General features: G+C 36.4%; 1 protein-coding gene across 4 annotated transcripts; it reads left to right on the forward strand.

Moving 5' to 3' along the window:
• Positions 1-5,804: 5,804 nt before the first annotated feature.
• Positions 5,805-17,656, forward strand: LOC111796920 (RNA polymerase II C-terminal domain phosphatase-like 4). 4 transcript variants are annotated; one of them, XM_087124822.1, is made up of 11 exons: positions 5,807-6,241; positions 7,540-7,682; positions 8,344-8,392; positions 8,506-8,582; positions 9,433-9,548; positions 14,351-14,531; positions 14,989-15,278; positions 15,757-15,942; positions 16,020-16,058; positions 16,946-17,262; positions 17,352-17,656. In XM_087124822.1, exons 2-10 carry the CDS (start codon positions 7,667-7,669, stop codon positions 17,255-17,257), a joined length of 1,266 nt encoding a protein of 421 aa, XP_086980948.1. In that variant the 5' UTR covers positions 5,807-6,241; positions 7,540-7,666; the 3' UTR covers positions 17,258-17,262; positions 17,352-17,656. The 4 variants fall into 4 exon arrangements, with proteins under 4 accessions (XP_023535497.2, XP_023535498.2, XP_086980948.1 ...); XM_087124823.1 differs by having other exon boundaries at positions 5,807-6,236; XM_023679729.2 differs by lacking the exon at positions 8,344-8,392 and having other exon boundaries at positions 5,805-6,241.
• The last annotated feature ends 3,916 nt before the right edge of the window (positions 17,657-21,572 follow it).

The following is a 21,572-nucleotide window of genomic DNA, read 5'->3' on the forward strand; positions in this document are numbered from 1 at the left end:
TCGTGAAGACCTACTTCAAATAGAATGAAAAATTTCTATTTCAACTAGCAATGAGGGGGGAGTTGGGAGATATTTTTTCTCGTTTGTTAATAGGGTCACGGGCGGAGAATATATTCTCCGCCGCCCTCGATAACATGCCCTACAAGTGTATGAATATTCCTTTTATTTATGGTTTGTCTCGTTGTCATGCTTTGTTGTAAATTGTCCTAAATTTTTATTTAATTTATAACTCTCTTTCAATTTAATAAATTCATTAAATAAGAATATTATTAATTTGGTTATTAATTTTGTAACCATTTTAATATAATCTTATTTAATTCCACAACATTTGATGATTCAAACAATTGTCCCGAGATAATGGGTCTGCCTAGGAGGTTGTTTATATTGGAATTTGATATCGGACAAGAAGCGGACATCTCCTGCAACGCAAGCTGCATTGTTCGCCAATCGTGGGGAGTACTGCCTGATCATTTCTACAAACTTAAAGTCAGGCAATGTTTTCTATTTACATTCACGTCTCTTAGAAAGAGCCTTGCCTTAGACTTGATTGGAACAAAGCTAAGAAAGAAGGAGGCGGAATGGAGAAAGGAAAGGGACAAGGGTGGTCTTGCTTGTCGGGAACGGGCTTCCCAAAAAGCCAACCCGGGGCCAGAGTCAGCATAGAATGATGGTAGGTAGGCCCAAACATCACACTACACGTATAGATGCGAACCCCCCTCGTTATCGTACGTGCGACTCGGGTCAGAGCATAAGCTAGTGATGCTTTCGGCTACTGGATTCTCACCATCTAGGGTGCAGACGCCTATTACTTACTTCCTTGAAGTCCAGCACTCGGGTCGGGTTGAGAAACTCATTAAGTCAATAGAAGCTAGAGAGGAACAGTATGAGACTCAGAGTAAATCAAATGAACGTACGTTGACCTTGACTTGACAGATTCATCCAATTGAACCCACACTAAAAGGAGGACCACAAGCTCGAGGCTCGATGAAAGGCCACTTCACCAACTGGCATTACCTGCGCTTTCATCTCTCTCAGTGTGGTCAACATTGGGTATTTCCAGAATTTGATAGAGTTTTGTGTGTCACATCACATTTTTTGAGTGACATTTTGGTGAGAGTCTTTGTAGTGTAAAAGTGAGGTATTCCCTTGTAACACTTTGATTATCAGTGATTGTTTGCTACGGGTAGATGTAGGAGAATTTCTTCTCTCTGAACCACGTAAATATCTTGGTGTCTCTTTGTGTAATTCCGTTCATTGGTATTGTGAGTACATTCGTTCCGCTTTCGCTACAACAATCGGTATCATAGTTTTGTGGTTGTAGCATTTGGCGCAAAACAAGTATATGGTCACAATATGAACAACATAGAAGATACACTAGTTCATCTCGATCTAACGTCGGCATGACAAATTCTATTTCAAAACTAAGCATCACGACCTAGTAGCTTGGGTTACATCAAAAAATGAATCCTAATCTAGAAGAGACATACACAAAAGTCGTTTTAATCTCCCTCATTGTCGCACGACAAAATAACGCTCATAAAACTGAAAGAACCTATAATGTCTCACATTTTTTTATAATATTTTTACGATCGTTATGATATCTAAATGGAATTCGATTAAATCTCATTAGAACGAATTGGGTTTAAGTAAATCAAATTAAAATATAATCTTGGTCCAACACGAGTATGTATAATTTATGTTGATCGCAGCCTGTAGGCTTCTTAACAACATAATTTCCATCTAACGAGCGACGTGAACTTCCTTAATCGATAACGTTTGAACGGACTCATGATGTTTGACCTATGTGACGGTTTCAACAAGCCAACCATACGCCTCCCTTCGGTTAATGACATCTTCTCCAACATGAGTGATCACATTTCTATATTTCAACACACCACACCACTCTCGTCACAGTCGTCTTCAATGGCAAGCTACCATCAGCTTTAATTTGCGACTAGTTCGAGCCCTCACTGTGTCTCCCATCGGTCGTACATATTTGCACTATAAAAAAAAAAAGGAGGGATAAGCTTGTCGAGGAAAATGGGTATATAAGTAAGGAATATTATTTCCAATCGCACGAGGTCTTTTAGGGAAACCAAAACCAAATACATGATAACTTATGCTCAAAGTGGACAATATCATATCAGTATGGTGGGCTGTGGTTCCTAACATGGTATCAGAGTCATGCCCTTGACTTATCATGTTTATAGAATCCTTAACTGTCGAACAAAAAAGTTTTGAACTTCGAAGTTGTAGTCAAAACTGACTCAAGTGTCGAACAAAGAGTGTACTTTGTTCAAGGGCTCCAAAAAAGGAGTCGAGCCTTGATTAAGAAGAGGTTATTCGAGAGCTCCATAGCCTCAAGGGAGGCTCTACGATGTTACTTTGTTCAAATGGATGATTTTTAGGGAAGAGTCTCACATTGACTAATTAAGGGGAAGATAAACAAATCCACTGAGAGCTTATGCACAAACGGGATAATATCATACCATGGAGTAAACTGTGACTTTCATTGAGATTGATTAAAAAATATTGTTGGATATTAATTTGCAAAGGATGACTCTTGTTGTCATCTACAAAGCATCGAGAGGACGTCTTTCTCATATTGGTAGAGAAGGACTCGGTAAAGGCAGCATGAGAGACGCTGCAAACAATGCATATGGGTGTGGAACGGGTCAAGGAAGCAAATGTGCAGACATTAAAAAGCGATTTTGAGGCTATCTGCCTAAAGGATGAGATTCTATGGATGATTTTACCATGAAGGTGATAACGATCATCATTGGCACTCGTTCATTAGACGTGTACCGACCCTAGCTAGATTCCTACTTAACTTCTGTATACATAATGTAATCATTTTATGCAAAAATAATCGTAAGAATCATAATCATAAAACATTGTTATGGACTTACATGTTTATTGAAACGTCTTTAAAATAATTTAACGGAAACTAAAATAGATATACGTAAAATAAAACAGAAATACCTTATACGAACCTATACTCTACAAATTTAAATACAAACTACCTTATGCATGTGTCATGGTCGTCTAAGTTGCGATGTCACCGTCAGCCGTACATGGGAGCTTTGCCTTTACCTGGAAAATAAGAGTAGCACGTCGATTGAGTATTTTAAGAAATACTCGGTGAGTGATCCCACTATTGGAGTTAGATGCAAGCACACACAATCATGATTGGGACCTATCATTTAAATCTGAATTCCTTTAGTCGACTATTCTAAGCAGGTAATTGGATGTGTATTTACTGTTCTACACACGACCTATACGTGCGAGTATGGACCCACCCGGTTCGAACATCTCCTGGGCCCCTTTCTTGGTCGGGCTAGCATGCTCTAGTGCTGTTGCCGAATACTTGGTAGGGATAGTGACCGTCGCTGCATTATGATAAACATAATGATCATTTTCCTGCCGCATAATGTACGCGTCCGTACCATCGTAAAACGGACAATTCTCTAATGCATGAGATCCTAACATTTTTCGTTTATTAAACCATGTAAATCTACTCCATTCATTTTTCCTTCCTATCATATCATGCACTTAACATGTTCTTCAACATATCATATTATATCATGCACGTACCATATCATAAAGCATGTCACAACATGTATTATATTGTCAAACGTGTTACACCATAACATATATCATATCATTAGCACATTATATCATAACACGTATCATAACATCATATCATATCACAAACATACCATATTCATATCATTTCATAAACATTTCACACATAACAAGGATATGACACGTGCAGAACCACGAGGCACTTGTCATCATACAAACATAAACTTCTAACCATACCGATAGTAAGACCACTTACTTGGTTGACTTTAGCCAAAGTTCTATCTAACTCCAAATTTGCTTGCTTTCGTCCTTCGAATTTGTTCTCTCTTTATGTCGCGACTTCACCTATTTTGAATATTCACTTAATTTCCCTAGTAAAAATTGAATTCCATGTTTTCGGTAAAAAAAAGAGTATATATATATATATATATATATATATATATATATATATATATATATATATATATATAATAGTTTAACCCTCTCTAAATCTTTTTTTATTTTTTATTTTTTTTTCTATCTCGTCCCCATTTTTGTAATTAAGTTACTATGTACTCTCGATCGATAATCGATTTTTTTTTACGTTTATTGATCGATTTTCTGGATTTATATAAAATTATTGTCATTTAATTTCTAATTCAAAGATAAATAATTGCAACCAAATTAGAATAGCTAAGATATAACTTCTCTATAAATAAATCGGTTGTGGAGAGATGAGAAGTAAGTGTAGAGATGAGAAATGGGTTATTTATTTATTTATTTTTATGGTAGTGGCAGCCGACAACGGTTGCCCGAGGGCATTGCTGGTCGGCGACAACCATGGAGAAGTGAATGTGGAGAGATTCGGGAGTGAGTAGTGTAAGAGTATGTTGTTCGAGAGAATTTTCAATTAAATACTATAACGTTTTCTAAAGTTGATTTCTAGTAGGGGTGTACATTCAATCCGACAACCCGGACCAACTCAACCCGAACTATAAGGGTTGGGTTGGGTTGGAGTAGTATTTCTGGTAGGGTGGGTTCATTTTTCTAAACCCGAACTGAATCGGTTCGATTTTGGGTTCGTGGGACAAAACTTTCGAGTTGACTCGAGCCAAATAAAAATATTTTTAATTTCTTTACTTAGTTTCTTTTATATATAATATTTTAAAAATACCTTCATATTTCCTACTATTGACTAAATATATTATTTATTATATAATACAATATAATTATTTAATTTAAGAATATGATTTAAGATAGGTTTATTAATAATGATTCATACATTTTTGTTCCTAAATCATATATATTATAAATTTTAATGTATTTATTATCTATTTGGTATAATATTATACTACAATTTATTATATTTTTATTTTTCTAATAATTTAAGACTTCAGAATATATTTCAATTAAATATTTTTATATATTTTTTTTATTTTTGTTATATACAATACATTTAAATTAATTGTTTTTATTGTTTATTTAATTTCATGGTTTATCCTTTTTTATATATATATATATCTATATATATATTTACTTTAACCCATTCTAAAAAAATATCAGTTGTATTTAGTTTTATGATAATTTTAAACTATATTAATATCTTACCATTTTTTAATTAATTTTTTATTTCTTGTGAATAATTATAGATGGATTTGGATTTATTTGTAAACTTTTAATATAAATAAAATTCCAAATTTTTTTTGATAATCCAATCCAACCCAAATTCAACCCGAAAATAGAGGGTTGGATTGGGTTGTAAAAAGTTTTGGGTTGAATTGGGTTGTAAAAAGTTTTGGGTTGAATTGGGTTGTAAAAAGTTTTGGGTTGAATTGGGTTACCAATCCAACCAACTCGAACTACCCAAACTTGACCCGAAAATAAAGGGTTAGGTTGGTTTGTGAAAAGTTCTGGGTTGAGTTGGGTTACCAATCCAACCAACCCGAACTTGGGTTGGGTAAAAAAGATAGCTTAACCCAACCCAACCCGGATCATGTACACTCCTAATTTTTATCGTCTCATTTAAATATTTATTTTCAAACTCTTTAAAAAAAACCATTTAAATTATTGTCAAACACTACAAATTTTATGTTTTGAGTCTTAAATTTGAAAAAGAGAAACATAATTGAAAAAATAAAAGGGAAATTAGAATGAGGAGAAATCATGGTTTTATTTATTTATTATTTTATTTATTTATTTATTTTCTTTTAAATAAATAAAAAAAGAAAAAATGAAAAGGAAATAAGAAAACCCTACCCCTTTGTTCATCTTACCTTCCTTCCGCCGGTACCGTGAGTTTCACCCGAACAGCTCCCTTTCGTTTTCCCTCTCTCTCCGCCGGCTATACCACGACGATTCCAGTAATATCGTAGGGCGGCGAACAGCAGCACCTCGCCGACGTCGTTCTTTGGTAGCTTGCGACCCACGGCGGCAATTTCTTCTCCCTCTCGTCTTCTCCGGCGAGCGACGGACGAAAACACATAATTTCCAGCGTCTTCATCTTCTCTCTGGCGTGCGCAGAGACACACGACGCGGGACCCACGCAACGCGACGCTTCAACTCTTCCGCAACGACGGATGGTTTGTAGGACGGCTGTGCAACCAGCCGACGTGACCTCACGGATTCGTAGCCATTTCTGCATTGGTTAGGGTTTTCAGCAGCGTTTTCTTCAGGTTTGGTAAAGACCCATATCTTTTCGGCTTTAGTTTAGTGTTACCCATTCGGTAAAGGATTTAAATACGCCGGATTAAGTTTATTCAAACACTAACAAGCAAGCCTTCGAGACTGATTTGGAGGGTTCAAATTAAGGTTTAATATTGTTCTGGGAGTCTTCAGAATAGTTTAGGAGCGGTTTAGAACGTTTAGAAGTAGATTAGTAGTCTGATTGTTGTGTGCTAGCTTGCTGTGTTATGTCTTGAATTTGTGATATGGATGCATGCTGTAATCTGTGATGCCTTCTCTTTCGGCAAGGTTCGGTAAGGACCCACTTCTTTTCGGCTTTTGTTTAGTGTTACCCATCTGGTAACGGCCTCAAATAAGCAGGATTAAGTTTATTCAAACACCAACCAGCAAGCCTTTGAGGTTGTTGATGGCGTTTAATAGTTCAGGACTGGTCCAGTGGGTTCAAATTAATGTTTAATATTGTTTTGAGAGTCTTTAGAATAGCTTACGAGCGCTTTCGAACGTTAAGAAGTAGATTAGTAGTCTGATTGTGTCTTCTTGCTTGCTGTGTCATGTCCTGAATTTGTGATATGGATGTTAAGCATGCTGTCATCTGTGATGTCTTCTCTTTCGGAAAGGTTCGGTAAGGACCCACTTCTTTTCGGCTTTTGTTTAGTGTTACCCATCTGGTAACGGCCTCAAATAAGCAGGATTAAGTTTATTCAAACACCAACCAGCAAGCCTTTGAGGTTGTTGATGGCGTTTAATAGTTCAGGACTGGTCCAGTGGGTTCAAATTAATGTTTAATATTGTTTTGAGAGTCTTTAGAATAGCTTACGAGCGCTTTCGAACGTTAAAAAGTAGATTAGTAGTCTGATTGTGTGTTCTTGCTTGCTGTGTCATGTCCTGAATTTGTGATATGGATGTTAAGCATGCTGTCATTTGTGATGTCTTCTCTTTCAGCAAGGTTCGGTATTCGGTAAAGACCCACTTCTTTTCGGCTTTAGTTTAGTGTTACCCATCTGGTAATGGCCTCAAATACGCAGGATTAAGTTTATTCAAACACCAACAAGCAAGCCTTGGAGGTTGTTAGTGGCGTTCAATAGTTCAGTACTGGTCCGGTGGGTTCAAATTAAGGTTTAATATTGTTTTGGGAGTCTTTAGAATAGCTTAGGAGTTCTTTTGAACGTTAAGTAATTAGATTATTAGTCTGATTGTTGTGTGCCAGCATGCGGCGTGATGTCTTGAATCTGTGATATTTATGCTACAATGTACTAAGGTATATTTTCCCCCTTCTTTTTGTGGATATTTCAGATGAGCCTTGCAACTAATTCTCCAGCTCACTCATCTAGTAGTGACGATTTTGCTGCATTTCTTGATGTAGCCCTAGAATCCCATTCTTCTGACTCGTCACCAAACAAAAACGCCGAGGTTGGCAGTAATGTTGAAAGTGAGAGGTACAGCTAATTTCTAAACTTAATAAATTTCCGATGATCTTTGAAATTAATAATGTCTAAAGACTGTGGTTTGGGGTTCTTTTTTTGTTTTGTTAATCTAATGTGTTTATTACTTCAATCTACAATTAAGTGGGACGTATTTTGTAGTTGCCTGGCTCTCTTTTGAATCTCATACAGAGAAAAAGATGAAATGTGAATTATTATGATTAAGAGTGTTGAGTTCCTTTTTTCAGTTTCTGGACGGTATTTTTAAAACAATTGATCATGTTTGGTATGGTACGATGTTCGATAATTCTTGTTGAAATGGGATTTCATGATTGGTTTAACATTCCAGATTTCCCCATGTGACTCTCTTGTGCTGGTTTTATAGCAGTTTGTCGATTCTAAGCTTTAAAATCTCAAACCCTCAGTTTTTAAGACTTTTTTTAAAAAGAAACCTTATTTCCAAGAGGAAGAATGAAAGAATAAGGTCAAGCTGCAAAGCCGTACGAAAAAAAGAAGATTATAAAATCTTAGACTATGGTAGATTATTATTTACCGTACGTGTAATTATTATTAAAAGTCTAAAACTATGGTAGATCGGATTCTGCTAATAACTTCTCATCGCCCAATAAGTGTCGTAAGTAATTTCTATTTCTTTTTCCTTTTGCATGATTTACAGCATTGAGTTGTGGCAAGTGGCGACTATCATTTCTGCACTTAATAACGGGGTTTGTAGGATTGGTTATAAGTTATAGTCATATAACTAAATTGTGGTAGTTTATCTTCATTTTATCAATTTAATCTTTCAAGCAGTTTTTATTCAATTCATTCAATTTTGTAGGATAAAACGTCGTAAGGTGGAGAAGCTGGTATGCTCAGAGGAGGACACTCTGTGTGGAGTTGAAGAGCAAAGTTTAGGTAAATTAAACTGTTCCTACTAACCCCTTTTGTTGTCTATCTCTTACTGGCTCTACTCTTTACTTTCATCATAGCCAATTTGTGGTTGCCACCTGTATCGTACTTAACTTAGTCCTTACTTATTAGACGGCTGACTAACTATATGACGTACTTGCTTATTGTGTTCTTGATGGTTGCCTTCTCTTCCCTTCATGTATGCAAATCTGATTGGAGGCTTGTCACCCTTTTTTATCCATCTTTTATTTGAATTGCATGAGCTTCTCTAAGAATCATCTAATGTTGTCTCCAAAATGATCTAGATATAAATACCTATCGGTGTTTTCACGTAAGAAACTATGAAATTGGTCCATAAGGGTTAGGGAGAACTGGTTCAAGCTTTGGAGGCCATCTACCTAGGATTTATGCTAACATAGGATGAGAGTTAACCACCTTGAGTTGGCTTAGTAGTCAAATAAGGGTTATGAAAATAATAAAAAGCTTAGAGAGAATGAGTTCAAGCCTTGATGGCCACCTACCTAGGATTTAATATCCTATGAGTTTTCTTGGAAACCGAATGTTGTATGGTTTGACAGTTGTCTCGTGAATTGTTGTAATGTGTACAAACTGGCTCAAACACTCATTGGACGAGAGTTGTAATTATATATGGTAGTTGTGATCGATCCTTGGTCTAAATTAAGTCAATTTTAGTTCCTTGGTCTAACTTTCTAATGTATCCTGTTCAGTTCCGTGTAATTGTAGCTTATTAACATAAAGCCTTCATTTCGAAGCAAGTATTTGACTCCTTGTTTTTCTGCATTGGGTTTTCTCTAACTGTTGAATTCTGCTATTTTGAAAATAATAATCATTGCAGAAGTATTATCAAAGCAACAGTTATGCAGTCATCCTGGTTCATTTGGAAATATGTGTATCATCTGTGGGCAGAGGTTGGATGAGGAATCTGGCGTAACGTTTGGGTATATTCATAAGGTTTGTCTTCTTCATATGGATATCTAATTATCTACTGTTCTTTGTTACCATGTATAGAATGTTTGTGTGGGGTGGGCTCAAAAGGCATGGTAGTTTGCAAAATGGGCACCATTTAGAAGAGGAATGAGAAATGATGTCAATCATAAGGCCTTGTAATGGTAGTTTACAAATTGGCGCCATTTAGAAGAACGAGAAATTGAAACGACCCTATTTTTCTACTGAAATAGAGCTGCTACTACATGGATAATATGACTGTTAAGTGCGGAAATATTCATTTAGAATATTCCAAAAACGATGTCATAGACTTAAACGTTCATAATATAAGCTTTAAATAACATGACAATTTTAATAAAATAAAGAAAATAATAAATAATGTCTTGGTCTAACCTAAAGGCTACAAAATAGACAAAATACAACTACCCTAACGTAGGTTCACGTCTTTGATCGTGACGTCACTGTCATCCCGTCATCCATATAGGGATGCCTTACCTTTACCTGAAATGTAAGAGTAACACATGACTTGAGTACTTAAAAAAAAAAACTAAAAAAGTAACCCCATTGTTGGGGCTAGGAAATGCAAACACATGCAACATGGTGGGATCTATTTTAACATATCATAGCATGACCTTAGGCTGTTTGACAGTCAAGGCATAGTTGGATGTGTAGTACTTCTCTACACATGACCCACGTGTGAGCATGTATCTACTAGGCGGGCTTGTACACCCCTTTGGCCTGGCTCGTCGGGCTAGCACTTGCTAACGGGCTCTTGTCGAACACCATGGCGGGAAAGGGCTTGCATAATATTATGACAAACATAAATGTCGTAAATTATAAGTCGTAATGCACGCATCTGTATTCATCATATTGGAGAAGTATCCTGATACACATAACACACAAATATGCATGAGGTTTCCATAGCATATAATCATGGAATAATGTATGATGCAAGACAAACCTCAATTTATCTAAACGTAATAAGTTAGTGAAGTATGCTTACATAATTTTTCTGTATATTTTGTAATACGTAATATAACTTTCATGACATGGTCTAAGGAGGTTTATGCATCATAGATTAACAATTTCTTAACAACTTTATACAACATGACATGATCACAAAAATAACACAATTTTATTACATGATATAGCTTATCATAGCATATGTGACATAACATGGCATAACATGACAAAACATAGCCTATCATGTCAACCAGGGGCCATAAGGCATGTATCATCATACATTATACAATTCATCCAATCAAGTCGATAGTAGAGTCACTTACTTGGTTGGCCTAGGTGGAAGTAACTACATTTTCTTGATGCTAGCTTAATGCTGAACCTTGCCATTTAATTCTACCTAAGGAGTCCTACACTCATAACTTCAAATTGAATATGTATAAAATAATTTTAACTCTAACTTTAAATAATTTTAAATTAGCTAAAAAAGTAGCCCTACTAACTTTAAATGCCTCCCAATTGTTGAAACTAGTAGGGAAGGGACCTCGCATATCAAATTTAAGCTGGATCAGACAAAAAGTCGACTTGGAGCCGTCAGAAAATGTAGTCTTTGATTGGCTCTGAACTGCTCAAGTGAGATGAAAGGGAACAATTGTTGTAACTTAGTAAGCCAAACGTTCTCTTCTTTATAAATGGAGTCCAAGTCTCCACCTTCTCAACCAAACAAATGTAAGATAACTTTTATGATATTTTATTTTTATTTTTTAATTTTGGGTTATTACATCATACACATCTAAAAGGAGCTTTCATCCTCGGAAGTGTTTTAATGTTGAAACTACTCGAGGAATTTCTCTCTCATCTCTTCTTCCTGATCTCATAGAGCTTCTCCCGCTGGATGGTTTTGCTATAATGACTTTGGCCAAGTAAGTGTGATGTCAGTATTAGTGGTACCAATGCTTCAGTTTCATAAACAGTTATGCTGTGTGAGGTGTAGAAACTTGGAGTGGTAATAGACGGATAAGTTATGCTTGAAGGTGGCACTGATGAAGGCCATTATGTGATTCAAACGAAAGGGCCTAAGTTAGCCGTCTATTTCACTCCAAGTTTCTACTTCAACTGTGACATAGATAAGCTCTATTGCCGTCCTTTGCGATGCACAGCGTATTCCACGTATCCATGCTTCACAAATACGTGACTGACCTGACTCACGTGGTAGAGTACGAGTTCTTACATTTACACAAGAACCTAAGTTACGTGGAATGTTAGACCAAGAAGTGAAGGTTCTATTTATTAGGAAAATGGTTTTTGTTAAGGTCTATAGCAAAACCATCGAGCGGGGAGAAGTCTTGTGGGATTAAGAAGAAATGAGAGAGAAGTTCTCTGAGTAGTTTCAACATTAAGATACTTTCGGGATTAAGAAGAAATGAGAGAGAAGTTCTCTGAGTAGTTTCAACATTAAGATACTTTCGAGGACGAAAGTTCCTTTTATATATGTATGATGTAATAACCCAAAATTAAAAAGGAAAAAATAAAAGAAAGTAAAAGTTGTCCCGCATCTATTAGGTTGAGAAGGTAGACATTTGAAATCATTTGGATTTCATTATAAAAGGGAGGTCTCTTGGCTAACTAAGTTACAACAATTGCTTTCTCTCATCCCACTTGAGCAGTTCGGAGCCAGTGGGAGAATACGTTTTTTATACTCGGGCGCTTCCCTATTGCAAAGTTAGGTATCGAAGCCAGTGGGAGAATACGTTTTTTTATACTCGGGCGCTTCCCTATTGCAAAGTTAGGTAAGCCAATTTCCATAGTAGAATTCTAAGTTATGAGCATAAGATTCCTCGAATAGAATTAAATTTCAAGGGGCATCTTTAAGTTAGCATCAAGGGAGTGTAGGCTTGGTTGGATGAATTGTATTAGGTATTATGATGCGTGCCTCGTGGCCTTTGCACATGTTATTTGTATGATTGATATGTTGTGCTATGATATGCCATATTATGCTATGATAAAATATGCCGGGTAATAAAACTATTTTATTTTTGTGATCATGTTATGTTGTATAAAGTTGTTAAAAAATCGTAATTTATGATGTATAAACTTTTTTAGACTATGCCATGAAAGGTACGTTATGTATTACATAATGTACATGAATTATAAACTTATTATGTTATAGATAAATGGATGTTTGTCTTCCATCATATATTATGCTATGATTACAATCTATTGGGACCTCATGCATATTTGTGTCTCAAGTGTATTGGGATAGTTTCACAATATGATGAGTATGGACGTGTGCACTACGACTTATGGTTTATGACATCTATGTTTCCCATGATGTTATTCGGGCTCTTTGTCTCGTGGTGTTCGACAAGAGCCCATTAGCGAGGGCTAGCCTAACGAGTCATGCCTATAGGGTGTGTGAGCCCGCTTGTTGGGCCCATCCTCGCATGCGCAAGCCATGTGCAGAGAAAGTACTACACATTCAACCTTGCTTGGATTGGAAAACTACTTTAGGTCATGCTATTATACGTTCCACCATGTTGCATATGTTTGCATTTTCTGACCCCAATAGTGAGGTTGTTTAAAATACTCAAGCCATTGGCTACTCTTACATTTTAGGTGAAAGTAAGACACCCTTATATGGATTATAGCGGCTTGCAATGAAGGCCATGGAACTAGTGTTAGTAGTTGCATTTTGTCTATTTTGTAGCCCTTAGGTTAGACAATGACATTTTTTCTTTGTTTTATTTAAATTTTCACGTTATTTATTTTTCATTGTTTTGTTTAAAGCTTTTATTACAAATGTTTTAGTCCATGACATCGTTTTTTAAATATTTTAAATGAATGTTTCTGCACTTAACAATCATGTCAGGTATCTAGTAGCAGCTCTATTTTTATAACACTTGAGAGTCGGTCTGGTTATACAGCTTTGTTATTCTGTTTTTCTCGGACGTCGGTTCTGGCATGCATAGTTGTCTGAGGCATTTTTCTCTCTGTGGGACATAAATCTATGAAAGAATTTGAGTTTACATTTCATCTTGTCAACCTCTTAACCATATATATCTGACTCCACCTTCTCGCCTCTTTGACATTCAAATACTTTACTTGTGCATTCCCCTTCATTTATATTTATCAGTTTCTTATATAAAGAAGGAAAATAGTGAAATAGTCCCATGTAGTTGACATGTTTATGTTGCCCTTATTTTCATATTTGTCATTCCTTATCTTAATTCCGAATCCCCTTATTGGAAGAAAATAAGTTTCTTGAGATTTTCAATTTCGAATTGTATCCCTACAAAAAAGAATATTGCAAGTCAAAAGACTACTTCACCTAATCATTCGAATCTTTGTTTCGTAGTCTATAAATTATATGCCCTCTGGTTTTGGTTGAATCCCGTTATATGCATGCTAATGGGGCTAGTATGTTTCTCATTGTGGTTCACCTTCATATTTTTCGTGGTCTATATCATGCGAGTTATAGCAGTCCTAGGGAATTTGTTCGGTGTCTCGGAGTTGTAATCTTCCTATTAATGATTGTGACAGCTTTTACAGGATACGTACTACCTTGGGGTCTGACAAAATAGATTCTAGCTATGGATATTTACTTGCTATCACTGGAGAAGTATCTTCATTTATATATGCGTCGTTGATCAATATATTAGCAATTTCTTATTAAAAAAATGAAAATAGTGGAATAATCCGATGTAGTTTGAGATGTTTTATTAACATATATTCTCCCTTTAGTCATATTCAACTACCGTTGATAAATTGACGGTAAGTACCAATAACTTGTAATGTGCTAGTAGATCGAACTATGTGCTAACGATATGGCCCATCTGATAATCTTGTAGGGACTCCGACTTAATAATGATGAAATTAACCGGCTACGCAACATCGACATGAAGAGCTTGTTGCAGCATAAAAAGCTTATCCTGGTTCTTGATCTGGATCACACACTGTTAAATTCAACCCAGCTGGGGCATTTGACACCTGAAGAGGAGTATTTAAGGAGTCAAATAGATTCTCTAGAAGGTACGTTGTCCTCTCATCTATACACAACTATATCTTCCAAGTCGTCCATATTAACAATCCATCCTTCTCCTCCAAAAGGAGATTTTAGTAAATAACCAAATACATAGTTCTTCACTTGCTGTCGTTTCACTATATGACTGAAGATCTGTTAAGAATTTAGGCTTCAATGGCCTGTTTTGGGATGAAGGGTTTGACATAATTTCCTTATATAAACTCTGGAATGCGTATCTCAAGCCTTTTTTACTTTCAATTGAGCATTTTTTTTCTCTTGTTCCCTTGGACCATGAAGCGAATTGCACCTTTTTCTGGTCTTGACTGTAAAATTAGTGTTTAGTTTAATTTTATGCTTGGTTTCTAATTAATCTTTAAAATTTGACTTAATTGTTTAACCTTCCAACGAATTCCTGATGTTGGTTGCTCTGTTTGTTTTTGATGCTGTGATGAAAATTTTGAATAGATGTCACGAAGGGCAGCCTTTTCCTATTGAATTCCGTGCATACGATGACAAAGTTGAGACCATTTGTCCATACGTTTTTGAAAGAAGCTAGTCAATTATTCGAGATGTATATATACACTATGGGGGAGCGAGCATACGCGTACGAAATGGCAAAGCTGTTGGACCCCAAAAGGGAGTATTTTAATTCCAAAGTCATTTCTAGGGATGATGGCACTCAAAAGCATCAAAAAGGTCTTGATATCGTGCTGGGTCAGGAAAGTGCTGTTCTGATCCTCGATGATACCGAAAATGTAAGTGCATCTTCAATTAGCTAATATACGTGATCTCTTGCATCTGCCTAGTTATCACCATTGAATGAGTGTGTAACCGTAGGATTCCCGTCATACATGGAAAGAGGCCGATAACTCGAGTAATGCACTCGGTTGAAAAATATTTTCTTCCATGTCTGCGAAGAAGGTCTAAATTCGTTCAATAGATACGAATCTTGTCTCTTGCTATGAAAGTATCTTAATTCGTAAATTTAATGCAGCATATTGGCTCCCGAACTCCGAAAGTTTTTTGTTTATCCTGTTCGTTTATGATTTATTTTAGTTGAAGAAGCTTTCCATAATCTCGAGTTTATCTTTCTTTATTCTTTAGGCTTTCTTTTGTGTTTTTTCTTGAAGAATCTCCCTTCATTACTCCTGTGGATTATCTTGTAATGGGTAGTTTTCTGAACTGCCTATTGTTCATACATATGGAGCTAAACATTGTCAATTGATATGATAGGCATGGACAAAGCATAAAGAAAACTTGATATTGATGGAGAGATATCACTTTTTTGCTTCAAGTTGTCACCAATTTGGCTTCAACTGTAAATCTCTATCTGAGTTGAAGACTGATGAGAGTGAAACTGATGGGGCACTGGCGACCATCCTGAAAGTTCTTAAGCAAGTTCATAATATATTCTTTAATGTATTTCTCTCTCCCTCTTGTTTCCAAACTTTAGTTCTTTATTTGCCCCAATCTCACTGTTGGGAATTCTTCTGCAGGAACTCTTGGATGATTTGGTTGACAGAGATGTGAGGCAGGTACATGCTTCTTGTAATGATTCCTAAATTTTTGTCTTTAAACTTCAGTTCCCATTTTGATTATGTAGCTGTTGACGGATAACACATCGGTTAAGTTACAGGTTTAAGCTTTGAACTATCGAGATTCATGTCTAATAAGTCCTTAAAACTTTATATTTCCATTTTTGGACTGAGAGTGTAACAACCAAGGCCCGCCGCTAGCAGATATTGTCTTTTTTGGGCTTTTCCTTTTGGGTTGCTGCTCAAGGTTTTTAAACATGTTTGCTAGGGAGAGATTTTCACGCCCTTATAAAGAATGTTTTGTTTTCCTCTCTAGCCGATGTGGGATCTCACAATCCACCCCCCTTCTAGGTCCAGCGTCTTTGTTGGCACACGTTCCCCTCCTCAATCGATGTGGGAACTCCAAATCCTCACCCTCTTTGGGGCACAGCGTCCTCGTTTGCACTCGTTCCTCTTTCTGGGATTTCACAATCCACCACCATTCGAGGGCCCAGTGCCCTCGCTGGCACACCGCTGGTGTCCACCCCTCTTTGTGGCTCAGTGTCCTCGCTAGCACACTGGCCAGTGTCTGTCTCGGATACCATTTGTAACAATTACACCTATAAAGAATGTTACGGCCCAAGCCTACTACTAGCAGAGATTGTCCTCTTTAGGTTTTTCCTTTTAGGGGCTTCCCCTCAAGGTTTTTAAACACGTTTGTTAGGGAGAGGTTTCTACACCCTTGTGAAGAATGTTTAGTTTTATGTACTTTAATTTCTTGATAGTTTTGACGTTTCAAAATTCATGGATTTATTCGAGGGAAAATTGAAAGTTTTAGCTCTTATTAGATAAAATTCATTGTCGTGAAAGTTTTGATATTAAAATTTTTATTACCTTCAATTAAACAGGTTTTGAAGACAGTTCGAAGCAAAGTTCTGGAGGGATGCAAGGTCGTCTTCAGCCGAGTCTTTCCGACCAAATTTCAGGCCGAAAACCATCATCTTTGGAAGATGGTAGAGCAGCTGGGAGGCACTTGCTCAACCGAACTCGACTCGTCTGTGACACACGTTGTCTCAACAGATCCTGGAACGGAGAAGTCACGTTGGGCATTGAAAGAGGAAAAGTTTCTGGTCCATCCACGGTGGATAGAAGCATCGAACTACTTCTGGAAACGGCAAGCCGAAGACAACTTCCCGGTCGAGCAAAGCAAGAAACAATAACACAGGTTCTCTCTTTACAGCAAGTAGTCTCATAATTCCTCTTAAATATACATCTTTGCATTGGTTGGGGGCTTACTTGCTCAGCTGTTTGTAGGTATTCATCTCTTCAAGGGTTGATTCAAAGTCCAGCTCTTTGGTTCATGTAGATGTGTAGATGCGTTGTGTTGTAATTTGGGGTAACCATTTTGAGTTGTGGGTTATAATTGCATGGCTGTTACTTTCCCCAGTTTGGCTTGTGTTCCTTTTAAAAAACATTCAAGCCCTATGGTTCTGTATTTGTAATTCTTCTCATGTATTTATCGGAGTTTAGATAAGAACACGTAACTCGGAAGTTTCGTGAAGGAATCTAGCAGATTTATATATTAGAAATAACAATGAGGTTGCCTTCGAGTTGGTTTATAGGTTCACTTTTTTTCGTTGAGAAATTCCCGTACTTAAAAAGTTGCCTTTTTGCTTGCATGCTATATAAGACCGCTCTCTCTTGCTTTCAAAATCTCTCTCCCGCTTTCTAAAATTTTCTTTTGAAATGGGGACCTGAAGTTTGTATACACGTTGTCCAACTGTAGGCAACGTGATCCGAAGTTGGCTTGACTCACTCAGTGCTAAGAGTGAGTGTCGCACAATGGCTAAATCTATTGCCTAGAAATTGTGATTGTGTCAGTTGGGTTACAATCCAACATGCAACTGATGTTGGTGGTGTGTTGTGACTTGTGAATGTTGATTAAAAAAACAAATGTGACAACCCAACACGAGTCGGGTTATGTTGGGTTGTGAGCTCTATTCGGCAATTAGCTTTAAATGTTTTGTCAATGGAAGAGATTTTTCTAATTCAATTCAATATCAAAGTGATTGCATAGAAGAACGGATTTGAAACAAAATACTTCGTCTATGGACATTGTATAAAGAATAGAATATGATCCTAACCGTTCATCTTAGGTCACTCCAGTACGATGGATCGAGAGAGTCCACCAAAGATAATGAAAGATTATAGAGGATGAAACTTTCCAACATCCATTTAAACTCGTTGTCGTGTGGCGTTAATCCCATATCAAGAAAATTGGTGTTTTGGTGAATTTGGTGAAATTCTCTTTTAGTTAAACTATTAATTAAATTTTAATTTCACTTCGAACTCAATTTTGATGAGGTTTAAATATTTCGGTGCACGAGACATTTGGTGAGTGCTCGAGTGTGTTTTCGTTTTGTAATTCCATCTTTTGAACTTCGGTACAAATATTATCGTAGTCTTTGCCCATGGTTATAGGAATAGTATCCAAAGGTGTAGTACTAATGGAAGATAATGTATTTCTAGCGGCCTATGTCCACTACTAGGAGATATTGTTCTCTTTGGGCTTTTCACTCTTAGACTTTCTCTCAACGTTTTTAAAACTGGTTTGTTAGGGAGAGATTTTCACACTCTTATAAAGAATGTTTCATTCCTCTCTACAACTGATGTGGGATCTCACAATCCCTCTTCTAGGGCCTAGCGTCTTGCAGGCACTCGTTCCCCTCTCTAACTGATATGAGATCTCACAATCCATCCCCCTTGAGGGCCTAACGTCCTTGTGGCACACCACCTGGTGTTTGGCTCTGATACCAGTTGTAACAGTACGAGCCCACCGCTAGGAGATATTATCCACTTTGGGTTTTCCCTTCCGTGCTTCCGCACAAGGTTTTTGGACTTTCCCTTCTGGGCTTTCCCATTATGGGTCTACTATGGGGAGAGTCTAGCCTTACTCAGACCAGTGCCTTGCACCGTCACGTGACTTTCTTTAATACCATTTGTAACAGCCCAAACTTACCACTAACAGATATTGTCCGCGTTGGCTTGTTATGTATTGTCGTCAGCCTCACAGTTTTGGAGATGGGAACGAAGAATTCCTTATACAGATGTGGAAACCTCTCCACAGAAGATGCGCTTTGAAACCGTGAGGCTGACGACAATACGTAATGAGCCAAAACAGATAATATCTACTAGCAGTGGGCTTGGGCTATTACAAATGTATAAGAGCTAGACTCCAAGCGGTGTGCTAGCGAGGACGCTGAATGACAGGTTTCAGACTCAACACCAAACCGACCCGAATTTGAACCTGCAAGTTTCTTCTTCCTTACTCGACTCATTACAATTTTTGGTGTCTTTCTCTCTCCTATTTTTCGCTTGGCCTCTTTTTTCTCTCCAACAACAATCACTAATTTCTTTGGTTCGTCTTCTCTCATAGGTCATGACGACAAGAAAACTTACACAAGGAGACGGTCGTGGGATCAGTGCCAAAAACACAAACTTGCTCTCGAAACTCCTCTTTGACGGTAGTCACTCACTAATTGCTCTGGTTCTAACGTCATGATGGCAAGAAAACTTACACTAGAAGATGATCGCGAGATCATTGCCAAAAACACAAACTTTTTGTGTATGGTTTCAACCGATAATTTAAGGAAAACACTGGCTTACCGACTCGAATACTTGACATAGTCGGTCGTTTCTACTGCTATTCGATTGTCCTTCACCGCTCACTAATTATTGTAACAACCCATGCCTAAGATTCGAAATCCAAATTCAGCACCTATTGGCTCTGACATTCTCCTGCAACATGGTCATGTTACCTACTTCTCGCTTCTTAAGAATGAGAACTACCTTCACATACCAACACAAGTTCTTCCCGCATATTTTTGTTCTCGCTCACATGCATCCCAAGAAAATTTCTAGATGTCACCCAACATAGAATTGTTCGAAGAAAAGCACACTTAACCATGAAGATTCTTATGATTGAGCTATCGAAAAGAAAGACGCACCTTGTTAATACAGGTAGTAACTTTCACTTCCTTTGAACTTTTTTTTTTTCATCCTGTCCCTAGGACCGCTCTCATTCAGATGTACCCTTCCTTTACTTGAGTGTAATATACCCACCAACTTTTGCCTTAGTTCGTCCCCGAACGACATCTTAGTAGGAGAGGTATGACTCTAATACCATTTGTAATGATCCATGCCCAGAATTCGAGACATGTTGGTCCCGACATTCTCTTGCATCTTCTCGGACATGATCACCTTACTTACTCTTTGCTTTTTAAGGAAATGTTTGTTTTACGTTTTGGATAAAGATTTTAATACTTTACTTGAGAAAAGTCTTTTCCCAAGAATAAAAAAATGTGCGGCTTTTGTGCAATCTCTATCCCATGCAAATGATTGGGGTTTTAGGATTGTTTTCATTAAAAAAAAAAAAAAAAATAATAAATAAATAAATAATAATAATAATAAAAAATAAAAAATATATATAATAAAACTCATCCTTCGTTTCCTTTGCTTTTTTACTTTTTTATTTTGTATTATTCCTTACTTCAATTATTTATTTTTCTCCATTTTCTTTTCTTTTTTAATTCTTATTTTATTTACTTTGTTGTTTTTTAATATGATTTTTTTTTATAAAAAAAATCAATTATTTATATTTATTATTGTAATAACCGAAAAAAAAAAATGGCAACCTCCCTCAGTCACACGTTCCAACAAATTTTTTTTTTTAATCATACAGTTATATTTTAGATATTCCCTAATTTTGTTACAATTTAGATTTTAGTTAGAAATTAAATACGAAGATATTATAGTAAGTTAGTAGAAAAATTATTTAAAACTGGCCAAACAAAAGTAAGGGAGAGAAACAGAGTGGTACAACATAGATAAATTATTATTATTCTTACCTAGTGAATATAATGTTGTAACAAACAATATTTGGATTAAATGATCTAAGCGACATGAAATAATATTGACATATTTTTAATTTAAGTTTTACTGTCAAACACAATTTTGACACAATGGAAACATGGAATTCGATTTTTGCTGAGTCAATTAAATTTATGTTCAAAATAGGTAAAACCTCAATATAAGTGAGAACGAATTCGAATAATGAAAGCAAGCAAATTATGATGTATGAGTTATGATGATTTATGAGTTGTATCTCGTATACTAATATATGATGATGTATGAGTTTGTCTAGACGAAAACGATGTAACGATATCCGTTACATCTCATTGGTTATCTCCAAATTTCTTAATGTTACTTCTGAAAGCTCTTAAGTATTTTTGAAATATGGTACTCATAGTAGGGTAGTTTGGATTTTTTTTTTTTTTTTTTTAAATTTCAGGGAATGAGAATAATTAAATTGAGTAAGGAAAGGAGAGGAGAATGAGAATAATTGAATTGAGTAAGCAAAGGAAAAAGGGAAATGCTCGAATTTGAATGAGACACATTCTTGGGTGTCAAGCAAACCAAACTAAGGATCGGTTATAAATATTAATAAAATATGATATATATGGTAAACTATAATTG

This window comes from Cucurbita pepo, chromosome 6 (assembly GCF_057944985.1).
Source record: "Cucurbita pepo subsp. pepo isolate OVF chromosome 6, ASM5794498v1, whole genome shotgun sequence".
In the NCBI taxonomy this organism is placed as follows: Eukaryota; Viridiplantae; Streptophyta; class Magnoliopsida; order Cucurbitales; family Cucurbitaceae; genus Cucurbita; species Cucurbita pepo.

Bases quoted from the DNA above. Each gene is read 5' to 3' on its own strand.
- LOC111796920 (XM_023679729.2), top strand. From the start codon at position 7,540: ATGAGCCTTGCAACTAATTCTCCAGCTCACTCATCTAGTAGTGACGAT. The intron at 15,279-15,756 runs GTAAGTGCATCT...TTGATATGATAG, and splicing joins TCCTCGATGATACCGAAAAT to GCATGGACAAAGCATAAAGA. The intron at 15,943-16,019 runs GTATTTCTCTCT...ATTCTTCTGCAG, and splicing joins TTCATAATATATTCTTTAAT to GAACTCTTGGATGATTTGGT.